This window comes from Galeopterus variegatus, unplaced genomic scaffold (assembly GCF_000696425.1).
Source record: "Galeopterus variegatus unplaced genomic scaffold, G_variegatus-3.0.2 Scaffold60, whole genome shotgun sequence".
NCBI lineage: Eukaryota > Metazoa > Chordata > Mammalia > Dermoptera > Cynocephalidae > Galeopterus > Galeopterus variegatus.
In genome coordinates, this window is record NW_007726171.1 from 143,882 (window position 1) to 156,141 (window position 12,260).

Consider the following 12,260-nt stretch of genomic DNA (forward strand, 5'->3'; position numbering starts at 1 on the left):
TGTGCCCACACCTCGCTCAGCCAGTGAGCGGGAACCGGTCTGTATGTGGGATCCGAACCCTCGGCGGGAGCGCCGCAGCGCTCCCAAGTGGCGCACCGTAGCAGTGTGCCAACGGGCTGGCCCTAAACATTGTTTTTAATAGAAGATTGAAACTAGCGTAAATGCTTGTTGACAGGGGACTGTTTAAATTGATTACAGTACATAATAGGAAAGAATAAAATGCAGTTGTGAAAAAGACTGAGGACACACTCTTTTTTTTTTTTTTTTAAAAAAGACGACCAGTAAGGGGATCTTTTTTTGTTGTCCTTTTTGAGACCGGCTGCACCGCGCTCAGCCAGTGAGAGCTGTGAGTGCACCAGTCATCCCTACACAGGATCCAAACTCGCGGCGGGAGTGCCGCTCGCTCCCAGCGCCACACTCTCCTGAGTGCGCCACGGGCTCAGCCCTTGGTAGGGGGATCTTAACCCTTGACTTGGTGTTGTCAGCACCACGCTCAGCCAGTGAGCGAACCGGCCATCCCTATATAGGGATCCGAACCCGTGGCCTTAGGTGTTATCAGCACTGCACTCTCCCGAGTGAGCCACGGGCCAGCCCTTGAAGTATTTAACTTCTAAAACGCGCCATGTTCATGCAGGCACATTAATAACATCATTCTCACTCAGTTGGTTAGAGCGCGGTGTTATAACACAAAGGTCAAGGGTTTGGATCCCTGTACCAGCCAGTCGCAAAAAAAAAAAAAAAAAAAGATGAACGGTAAGGGGATCTTAACCCTTGACTTGGTGGTGTCAACACCACGTTCGGCCATTGAGTGAACCAGCCATCCTTAGATAGGGGTCCGAACCCGTAGCCTTGGTGTTATCAGCACCACACTCTCCCGAGTGAGCCACGGGCTGGCCCAGCACTTTATTTTAAAACAGACTTCCTGTTAGAAGATTTTTCCCAACTGTAGGCTAATATAAGTGTTCCTAGCACATTTAAGGTGGGCTAGTTGGTGAGGTTGGGTGTATTAAATGCATTTTCGATTTAGGATATTTTCAATTTATAATGGGTTTAGAGATCGGGTTGTAATCTCACTGTAAGTTGAAGAGCATCTGTATTTATTTATTTATTTTTATTTATTATTTTTTTTTCCTTTTTTTGTCTTTTTTCGTTACTGGCAACGGATCGCAACCCTCAGTGTCACGCCCGTACCGGACCGGGACCGGCAATGGGAGCGCAACCCTCGGTGTTGCGCTCGCACCTCGCTCAGCCAGTGAGTGGCCGGTCTGTATGTCAGATCCGAACCCTCGGTGGGAGCGCCACCACGCTCCCGAGCGGCGCACTGTAGCAGTGCGCCACCGGGCCAGCCCAGAAGAGCATCTGTATTTAATTTCCATCATGGTTTATTCTTTCAGCTAGTTATTTGGAAGACTTTTTTTTTTTTTTTTTCAATTCCAGGTATATGTTTATTTATATCTTACATTGTGGTCTGATAATATGGTATTATACAGTTCTTTGAAATTTGCATTAGGCCGGCCCGTGGCTCACTCGGGAGAGTGCGGTGCTGATAACACCAAGGCCACGGGTTCGGATCCTATATAGGGATGGCCGGTTTTCTCAATGGCTGAGCGTGGTGCTGACAACACCAAGCCAAGGGTTGAGATCCCCTTACCGGTCATCTTTTAAAAAAAAAAAAAAAAAGAATGAGCAGTCTTGAAGTTTTGGGCACATAGTTCTATATATGTTTATTAGATCAAGTTTGTTAGTAGTGGTAAAAGAAAAAAATAAAAAGGAAGGAAGGAAGGAGAAAAAGAAAGAGAGAGAGAAACAGAGAAAGAAGAAAGGAAGGAAGGAATGAAGGAAGGCAGACAGCCAGGCCATCGAAGCAATCCAGGCGAGAGATTATGGCAGGTTGGGAGCAGGGAAGATGGCGGAAAGTAGAGAGGTTCTAGATGCTCTTGGGAGACAAAATTGGTAATTCGTTGGTGTTGGATTGGGGCAGGGGCGGGGGGGGGGGATGAAAAAGAGAGAGGCATCAAGAATGATCTCTTTGGTTTCCGGCTTCGGCAACTCGACAGGTGGCGGAGCTATGCAATTGAGATAGGGAATCCTAGGAGAGATTAAGAAATCTCTTTTCCCTAGGGATGTTTCCTTGCTTCCCGTGGGGGATAAGAGGGATCTGACAATACTGAGGCTTGGGGCTGGAGTCACCAGCTCTTCTGCACTTGCCTAGAGCTCTTTATATATAGGTATTACACCACTTATCATGGTGTAGTCTCATTACAAGGTATTACTGCACTCACTGAACTGCTAGCTCAGAAAGGTAGGGCGGTCTGAAAGACTGACCAGCAACTGGCTCCTTCCTTCTTGCCCCATCTTTTAGCCCCACCCCCAGGAGATTTCCGACCAGCTGGATTCTCCCTAAAGAGCTCCGCTCCGCCCCTAGAGCCACCTTTTCTTTCTAGTCAAACAGGACTAGAGTGATTGACTAGTCTATTCTCCAATCATCATGCCTAGTAACCATATAACTACCAATTAGACGGTAGCAGAGGCGTGTGCCGAAGCCTGCGCAGGTGGTGACCAGGAAGTGAGAGCCGAGATTGGGAAGAAGGACGAATCAAGCCCAACGCTGGAAAGGTGATGGGGCATCTGGATTTCCCAAATTCCTCCTTTCCCCATTACAGGGTCAGGGGTACCTTCGCAGCTTGGAGCTAGGATCTACATTTACCCTTTTGATGCAGGAGGGGGTGTGTGTCTACTTATTTAAGCGTTTGAAGATCTTTCTTGAGTTCCCTTCCTCTCGCTTCGCCTCGAGGCTTGTCTTTCTCCTAGCCTGAGGTGGGGGTCCTCCCCGGGTGGGCGGAAAAGTTGTTTGAGATCCTTTTTTGCCCAGCGGGTGACTTAAGTTTTCAGGGAAAGAGATGAGTGATGGGATCCGAGATTCTCGGACTCTGCGGCCTTCCGAGGAGTTAGCCACCTCCAGCTGCGGCCAGAGGTAGAGGAAGGTGGAGGGGCCCTGGGAACTAGATTCCTGTAGTTAGGAAACTAGGAATAAAGTAGTTGTTGAGGGCAAAGGAACGAGTAGAAAGAACCATGTGTTATGTGGAGATCTCGGTAGTTCTGTAAATGGGAGAGCCTACTGTGGGGCGGGAGACGTTGGGGTTGGGGATTGGGGCTTGGGCTCTAAATCCCCTTCCCACCTCTGGGCCTCCAGCTTTTTGACTCATTTCTTTCTCCTCAGGCTGGGGAAAACACCTGAACATGTGGAATCCTAATACCGGTAGGTGTTTGAAAGCTCTCTTCTCCCACCCTAACCCTTTTTAAGATGGAATGCACAAGAGGAAGTTTCTGTGTCAGATCCCCACCCCCACTACTGCCTCTCCGCTCACACGCAAAGGCAAAGTCCTTGGACCACAGCGGACCAATTCTTTTTGTCTTTCCTAAGAGTACACTGTCTCTTTGTCTCCCCAGCCCTTCCAAGGATGTTCCCCTTTTTCTTCCCAACTCAGGTTTGTCTCCCCTACCCTCCATTCTCCTTCCTCACCTTTCCATTTTCCTTCAAGTATTGGGTGAGAATGTGACTTTTTGTTGTTTGTTGTCAAAGGCTATAATCTTTATTCTCTGCTTCTTCCACCAGGGCAGCCAGGGCCAAATCCGTATCCCCCCAACGTCAGGTACCCTGGAGGTCCCAATCCTGCCCATCCACCACCTGTCAATCCGGCCTTTCCTCCAGGCCCCTTTCCCACTCCCCCAGGAGCTCCCCAGGGGAATCCAGCTTTTCCCCCAGGTGGGCCCCCTCATCCTGTGCCACAGCCAGGGTATCCAGGATGCCAACCCTCAGGTCCCTACCCTCCTCCACATCCACCACCTGCCCCTGGCATGCCTCCTGTTAATCCCTTGGCTCCTGGCATGGTAGCACCAGGAATGATGATGGACAAGAAGATAAGGAAGAAAATGAAGAAAGCCCATAAAAAGATGCACAAACACCACAAGCATGGCAAGGTCAGTGCCTTCTGAAGTCTGGCTAGGAAAGGGGTGCTCCCTCAGAGGGACTAGGCAGGCAGGGGTTGGGTGAGAGGATTCACAGTCTGTGGACATGGGGGATGGCAATTGTGTTTCTCTGGTAGATGGTTCTTCCCTTTTGTAAGATTATGGGAAGATTCTGATAATCTTGAAAAGAAATACCAGGCTCCTCCTATTTCGAAGGGGATAGTGTGAGCCTTAAAATGTCTATCAGAATCAAAAGCCCATCTTCTCTGCCTTATTCTGTCCAAAATCTTTTTTTTTTTTTTTCCTTTTTGTCTTTTTTCGTGACTGGTAACGGGATTGCAACCCTCGGTGTCGCACCCGCACCGCTCTCAACCAGTGAGCGGACCGGTCTCTATATGGGATCCAAACCCTCGGTGGGAGCACCGCCGCGCTCCCAAGCGCCACACTCTACAGAGTGCGCCACCGGGCCGGCCCCTGTCCAAAAACTTTTGCTCCCCCATACCCAGGAGAATGTTTTAGCAAGTTGGACATACCCTCTGAGGTAAAAGTGTCAATTAATAGGGTCAGACTTTGACCAAGCAAAGTGGTGTATAATGATTAACAGAATAATAATCTGGACCTAGTTCCAGGAGTTCTTTCTCTCCTTCAATGTTCTTAGGGTGTTGTGTTAGTTACATGGGCCTTTTGTCCTACCATCCAGCGGGGAAACTGAGGATGAGAGCAATTAATGACTTAGCCTCAAACAAAGCCTAGAGTTAAGGGGTTTCATAGCCCCAAGGCTAAATATCTTTGTTCTAGAAGAGTACTAATTAATTAGCAAGGGTAAGAGCTGCTCTGAGGACAACTCCAGAAGGATTAAACCAACCTGGATCTTGAGGAAGCCTGACATTTTACTGCATTTAGTATTTATTTGCCTTGTGGATTTGGGCTCTAGTTCCTGATGCTGTGTCTTTGGTAGAAGTCTGAGGGGAAGGAAAGGTGAGATTGAATGGGCAGAATTAGCCTGGAAAGACTAAAAGATGTTTTTAATGGTAGTGTTGATGGGAGTATGCATGTAAGGAACCTTGAATAGGACTCCTCCAGCCATTTTTCCCACCTTCCTCACTTTCTCCCAGTTGGGGCTTAGGAAAAAGTAGAGATATGTGCACACACAAGCTGTTTCTACTCTTTTTTTTTAGATTTGTAAAATCTAGTTTCTTAAGGCCGGCCCGTGGCTCACTCGGTAGAGTGCGGTGCTGATAACACCAAGGCCACGGGTTCGGATCCTATATAGGGATGGCCGGTTTGCTCACTAGCTGAGCATGTTGCTGACAACACCAAGCCAAGGGTTGAGATCCCCTTACCGGTCATCTTTTAAAAAAAAAAAAAAAAAAAAATCTAGTTTCTTAGATTTGGAGGGACTTTGCATGTAGCTAACGAATAAACATTTATAAGGTAGCAGCTATTTCCTAGCATTGTACTATGCGTGTACCTATAATTTACTCCTTGCCTCGGCCTTGGTTCAGGTTAGGAAAGTTGGAAACTTGCTCCAAAGGCAATATGTTAAATTCTGTGCAATGATTTAGGATGGTTTAATCCATTCCTATATGCTCACTGCTGAAGGAAACCCTTGATTTTGTTGTTTAAGGAACAGTCTTGTTCAAAATTCCTGACCTTAAGGAAGTAAGGGTTGGGTGGAGAGGTGGGGCACCAAAGAATGGCCCATGAAGTGATCAAAGGTTATTTGGATCTTGGGTGGGGCCGGCCCATGGCTCACTCGGTGTGGTGCTGATAACACCAAGGCCACGGGCTCAGATCCCATATAGGGATGGCTGGTTTGCTCACTGGGTGAGCATGGTGCTGACAACACCAAGTCAAGGGTTGAGATCCCCTTACCGGTCATCTTTTGAAAAAAAAATAATAATAAAATAAAAAATAAAAAAAAAGGTTATTTGGATCTGATGCTCTCTCCTTTCCCCTTTCCTCTTGCAGCATTCCTCCTCTTCCTCTTCCAGCAGTGACTCTGACTGAATACAGGATGTGGACCCTTCCCTCAAGTCTCACCAGTTCTGCTCTTCCCATAAAGCTCCAGATGTCATGTTGCACTGGGGGAAATTAGCCCTTGTGCCCCCAGTCCTCACTCCCACCTGAGCCTTACCCTGCTGTTCAGTACTGACTGGTTAGAGAAAATGGGAAGAGGATTACCATCGGCTAGCAAAGGCCATCTTATGGCTTCTTGGATAGATCTTATAGATGATGAGCTTAGCAGAGGAGCTGTTTTTTGAAGATGATGAAATTTGGAGATAAATGTTGAAGTTTAAAATCTGTAAGATGTGATTTTTTAACTTCCTTTTGTAATAATTGTGGTTTGGGGGTTTTGTGGGAATTTAATTATGAAGACCTGTGCCTATTTTGTAATGGTGGCACACTTAGGTGATTTAGTGGCAAATACATTTCCCAGCAGGCGTTTTTTTTTGGCACCATGCTCTAACCAAGTAACCGGCCACCAGCTAGCACACCTTTTATTGATTGCACTAACTGTAAGGCTGCTGGGAAGTAGAGTCAATTTGGTTGAACTTTGATTTCCATTTTGGAACCTAGTCTCTACTCAATAGCCTATCTCAGGTCCTACTCTCATTCTCCAACTCTTGAGTCTAAATAAAGCTACTTCTTCTGGTCTCTGTTCACCTGTGCCATTAACTTGATTTAGCCCAGCACATTTTACTATTTTTGCTACCCTTCCACAGACCCTTTAAAGTGTATCAGTTTTATAGGAAGGAACCAGAGCATCAATGAGAAAGACACCATAGGAGGGTACTTCAAAAAGTTCATGGAAAGATTTGTATTATCTTTTAATTCTATTTTCCCATGAATTTTTGACATTCCCTCATACTATTCCTATGTTTCTTAAGTGAGAGAAACCCTCAGAATTGGTTCAGACTGGGGCTGGCTGGTTAGCTCAGTTGGTTAGAGTGCCGCCTTATAACACCAAGGTTATGGGTTCAGATCCCAGTACCTACCAGCCTCAAAAAAACAAACAAAAACCCCCACCAAACCGTTGGTTCAAATTCAGACTTAGTGGCATGAATCTTTATCGTCTTCACTTGGATGGGTATAGGGCTTTAGCATATGTTTTCATATCTGCTACAGAGGTTCTCAACCCTGGTTGCCCATCAGCTAATGTGGGGCATTGCCCCAAATCTACTGAATAAGACTCTTTAAGGATGTGGCCCTACAAATCAGTATTTTTTTTTTTTTCCTTTTTTTGTCTTTTTTCGTGACCGGCAACGGATCGCAACCCTCAGTGTCGCGCCCGTACCGGACCGGGACCAGCAACGGGATCGCAACCCTCGGTGTTGCGCCCGCACCTCGCTCAGCCAGTGAGCGGCCGGTCTGTATGTGGGATCCGAACCCTCGGCGGGAGCGCCACCACGCTCCCAAGCAGCGCACTGTAGCAGTGCGCCACTGGGCCGGCCCTACAAATCAGTATTTTTAAGAACCCCGTACTTGGCTTGTTAGCTCAGTTGGTTAGAGCATGATGCTGATAACACAAAGGTCCAGGGTTCAATCCCTGGGCCAGCCAGCCACAAAAAAAAAGCTGCCTACTTACCAATGTACCACAGTATTTTTAAGAAACTGGGTGGGGCCGGCCCGTGGCTCACTCGGGAGAGTGCGGTGCTGATAACACCAAGGCCCCGGGTTCGGATCCCACATAGGGATGGCCGGTTCGCTCACTGGCTGAGCGTGGTGCTGACAACACCAAGTCAAGGGTTAAGATCCCCTTACCGGTCATCTTTTTTTTAAAAAAAAAAAAAGAAACTGGGTGATGCACAGCTAAAACTGAGGGCTACTGGTTTACTATATGCCATGCACAGTACTACACATTTGGTTCTCAAAGATCTATTGAGTGGAGAAAAAAGACATCTAAGAGAACTAATTAATAAGGACAGATGTCGGCTGAGCCCGTGGCGCACTCAGGAGAGTGTGGCGCTGGGAGCGGGGCGGCGCTTCCGCTGCAGGTTTGGATCCTATATAGGGATGACCGGTGCGCTCACAGCGCTCACTGGCTGAGCGCGGTGCGGCCGGTCTCAAAAAGGACAAAAAAAAAAAAAAAAGAAAAAGGACAGATGCTATAAAATGCTGGGGGATATAAACAGAAACAATTTTCTCTGGGAGAGGAGAGAGGAGCCAAAGATGACTTAACAGAAAAAGTGACATTTGGGCCGGCCCGTGGCTCACTCGGGAGAGTGTGGTGCTGATAACACCAAGGCCCCGGGTTCGGATCCCATATACGGATGGCCGGTTAGCTCACTGGGTGAGCGTGGTGCTAACAGCACCAAGCTAAGGGTTAAGATCCCCTTACCGGTCATCTTTAAGAAAAAAAAAAAAAAAAGAAAAAGTGACATTTGAACTACTTCCTCATCCTTGAGTGTGAAAACAGAATGAGTAGAAAAGATAAAAGAATGGATTTACCAAGTGGATGGTGGAGAAGAGCTGGGGAAGTCATGTGCTTAGGTAGAGTTAAAGCTCCATAGCATATTTGGGAATCACAGGTATCCTGGTGGGACTAGACTGATTTCCTGGAAAATTGTTTATTGAGGAAAATACTGTGTCCTGGGTGCTGAATCTACAAAGATGAATATGACAGTCCCTGCCCTTCATGACTTACAAGATCTAATAAAGAATATGGACGTGAATAGGATGAAAATATAGTAAGAAATACTATAACAGAGACATAGATCAAACGATGGGGGAGCAAAGGAAGGAGTGACAGTTTCACTGGGGAATTGAGCTAGGTCTGTATGGGGATTCAGGATGAGTAGGAGTTTCCCAGTTGGTAAATAATGTCAGCTAACACATACTGAGCATTTATTATGTGCCATGCACTGAATGCTTTACATTTATATTTTGTGTAATCTTCACAGCAACTCTGTGAGATAGGTACTGTTATTCCCATTTTGTAGATGAGGACAACTGAAGTATTAAGAGGTTAAATAACTTGCCCAAGGCAGTAAATGGTTGTCAAGATTGGAGCTCAAACAGTCTGGCTCCTGAGTCTGTGCTCTTAACCCAATGGATTCCAGGCAGAAGAAGCAGCTTTATAAAGGCACGGAGTTGTAAAAAGGTATAGAATGAAAGTTCAGGAGCTCCTAAATCTGAATTACTGTGTAGGAGCCCGAAAGCAGATAGTGAGTGTGCAGTTGAGGTCATGGGGCTAAAGGAAGGAGTGGACATCAGGAACATGTTTCTGAGGTGGAACCCACAGGGTTTGGGCATTGAGTCAAGGTCAAGGGTTTGGTTCGCTCTACCAGCCAGCCACCAAAAAAGAAAAAAAAAAAAAAAAAAAGATTCAAGCTGGAAATTCTGGCAAGAGTGCGCCTGCATTCCTGAAGGCATAAATTCTGGCCCTCAGTAGTGGTCATTCCTTGTAGATGGATCCTGTACTCTCTAGTTTTCCCATAGTCCTTTCAACTCCCTGTTGTCTTTCTATAGGCCAGCTTCTCTCAATTACATTACTTGCCTCCTGAGAGCACTGGGTTTGTATCCACTATGTGCATCTGTATATGTCTCCGAAGATGGTGGTTCTCAAATGTTTTTATCTTGTGCCTTCACTACCTTGTGTCCACAAGAGCATCTGGGATTCTGCCATTGTCTTCTTACTAGAAATGAAGTAGACCAAGATTTCCACTCAAATGAGAATGGGAAAGGATAAGAAACCCATGAGATCTAAAAATACAAGTTGACATTTTATCTTTGGGTACTGCAAGTAATGGGATGAGTCCTCATCTAGTTTGCTGCCTTTCTAGAATCATTTCCCTATATAAGGTTACCTTGTGGCCTAGGCAAGTTCACTCTCTTGACTAGCTTGATTCCCCTACTGAGAAGAATTTATTGATTCATTAATTATTAGGTATTGCTATTAAATGGACTCCAGCTTTCTCTTTCAAAGCTGGCTGCAACTGTTGGCCAGTTGCATTACAGCCATTTGATCTTTGTTTTGCTCCCTACATTAGATATGATTTTATGGATAGCCACTCACTTTCAACCCAGCTCTCTAGAGCCCCAGGAGTATAAATGACCCAACTGCAAAACCTTGAGGTTAATCTGACCTTCAGCCCAGGCCTCACAGTAAGCCTGTTCCTTACTTAGCTTTTTTCTGGGTGTTCTAACATTTTCCTACTCACTTTCCTCTCTTTCAGTACTTGGTCTGTCCCTTGTCTTTGCTAAATGACAGACTTTCTTTCTTTCTCACATTGTCCCTAATACCCAGCTCTTCATTTGGGCGGTGAGAGGAAAAGCATTGGAGTCCTCCAGCCTTATTTTCCACTTCAGGAAGCTATCTCTCTTCAGAAGATTCCACTGATTTGGGGCTGCCCATTAAAACTTGACTGATATTAAGGCCAGAACAGATGCCCAAATAACTTGAACAATGTTCAGTAATAACCCAGTATTTGTTGTCTCTGAATTTCCTTCTTACTTTGTCTTATTCACTGGCTTTTTATTTTTTAATTTTTTAGTCTTTTTTCTCTAAAAGAATTTTAATGTGAGATATACACAAGAATAAAGAATCTTGTTCCATTTCACTTTTTAAAATTTTTTTGGCAGCTGGCCAGCAAGGGCAACCAAACCCTTGACCTTTGTGTTCCAAGGCAATGCTCTCATTCCAGATTTTTTTTTCCTAATTTTTATTATGAAAAATTTTTTTAAAGTTTAAACAAAAAACAATGATCATCCATAAACCTACCACCTACATTCAACAACGTGTTATTTTGCCATATTCGCTTTATCAAGATACCTGTGAGAACCATTTGAAAATCTGTGGCATACATCATGACCCTTACCGTTAAATATTTCATCATGCATCTCCTAAAAAGCATTTCTCTACATAACCACAATTGCATTATCACACTTATTATCACACTTAAGAAAATTAACAATACTTCCTAATAGTATCTATTATTCAGTTCATGTTTGAATTTTCTCAATTGTCCCTAAAATGTCTTATATAGCTATATTTTTTAAAACCAGGATCCCACATTATATTTGGTTGTTAATGCCTTTTAATATTTTTCTACCTCCTTCCTCCTTTCAAAAAATATTTACTTGGACTTTTTGAAGGGACCAGTTTAGTTGTCTTGAATGTCCCAAATTCTGGGTTTACAGAATATCTCCTTGTATTGTGTAGGTGTCCAACTTGTTCCTTTATCACCTGTAAATTTCCTGTAAACTGCAAATTAGATCCAAAGGCTTGACTACCTTAAGATTGAACACTTCTGGCAGGAACACTTTTTTTTTTTTTAAAGACTGGTAAGGGGATCTTAACCCTTGACTTGGTGTTGTCAGCACCACGCTCAGCCAGTGAGCGAACCGGCCATCCCTATATAGGGATCCAAACCCTTGGCCTTGGTGTTATCAGCACCACACTCTCCCAAGTGAGCCACAGGCCAGCCCTTACCGGTCATCTTTTAAAGAAAAAGAATAGTTACTTTTTTTTCTTGCTGTGTGATTTGCAAATAATGTGTGTGGTGATATCTGGCACCATAATATCCTGTTCCCTAACAACATTTCTCTTAAAATTTTAATGATTGATGACACTTGCCCGAATCAGTTATTTCGTTCTAGGTTGCAGAATAGTGATTTTCTAATTCTTTCATTCCTTCTACACTTATTAGATGGAATGGAGAACTATTCCTTATTGATTAGGGTTGAAAGACAGTTCTTCCTAAAAAGCGAAGGTAAATGTTTAATTCTTTCCTTTTAATTATCAATTTTTAGAGTAAGGAGTTGGTATAATAGTCACTTTCAATGTGGCAAATTAGTTTTTTTTTTTTTTTCTTTTTCTTTTTCTGAGTATCACTACAGGCTACTGGGTTTTCTTCTTGCCTTCTCATTATCTCCCCACCCATCCCTTTATCCTCTCCCCTTCTTGATCCATGGCGACTGCCACCACTCTCCGCACTTACGCTTTCCAGCCAGCCCGCTAGGGGCCACTGGTTTCCTTCCCTCATGCCCCCCCACGTTGCCTCTCTATCACAAACTTCGCCATTTCCTGTCAGCCGTTGTCTCGCTGGTGCCGACTCTGACCAAAGAGCCGCTCTAGGCTGCCAGGAGGCCGTCCACATTGTGTGGGGAGGTCTGGACGACGTAGTCGCCTCGCCGGCCCTTGGGGCGGTTAGCGCTTCCGGGGTCGAAGGGTGCGCGGGGTTGAAAGCGGGCCGCTCCGCCCCGTCTCCCTCCCAGACCAGCAGAGGCAGCAGCCGGAGCAGCCGCAGCCTGCGCCCTCTCCCGCCCGCCCGCCCTCCGCCCGCCCA

The 12,260-nt window shown here is 45.4% G+C and overlaps 2 protein-coding genes across 3 annotated transcripts in view; both read left to right on the forward strand.

The window, feature by feature from the left end:
• The window catches only part of AMHR2 (anti-Mullerian hormone receptor, type II), a 15,050-nt gene extending 12,533 nt beyond the window's left edge, over nt 1-2,517 (forward strand). The window contains exon 11 of the mRNA XM_008575712.1: nt 2,497-2,517. Coding sequence (XP_008573934.1) covers nt 2,497-2,499 — 3 coding nt within the window. The 3' untranslated portion in view covers nt 2,500-2,517. The remainder of the gene's footprint in view (nt 1-2,496) is intronic.
• Nucleotides 2,518-2,528: 11 nt separating this feature from the next.
• Nucleotides 2,529-6,633, forward strand: PRR13 (proline rich 13). 2 transcript variants are annotated; one of them, XM_008575719.1, is made up of 4 exons: nt 2,529-2,616; nt 3,221-3,259; nt 3,617-3,981; nt 5,941-6,633. In XM_008575719.1, the coding sequence occupies exons 2-4, from the start codon at nt 3,241-3,243 to the stop codon at nt 5,977-5,979; spliced, it is 423 nt and encodes a 140-aa protein (XP_008573941.1). In that variant the 5' UTR covers nt 2,529-2,616; nt 3,221-3,240; the 3' UTR covers nt 5,980-6,633. The 2 variants fall into 2 exon arrangements, with proteins under 2 accessions (XP_008573941.1, XP_008573949.1); XM_008575727.1 differs by lacking the exon at nt 2,529-2,616 and adding an exon at nt 2,663-2,726.
• The last annotated feature ends 5,627 nt before the right edge of the window (nt 6,634-12,260 follow it).

Coding starts and splice junctions, on each gene's coding strand:
- PRR13 (XM_008575719.1), top strand. Junction 3,982..5,940: donor AACACCACAAGCATGGCAAG/GTCAGTGCCTTC, acceptor TTCCTCTTGCAG/CATTCCTCCTCTTCCTCTTC.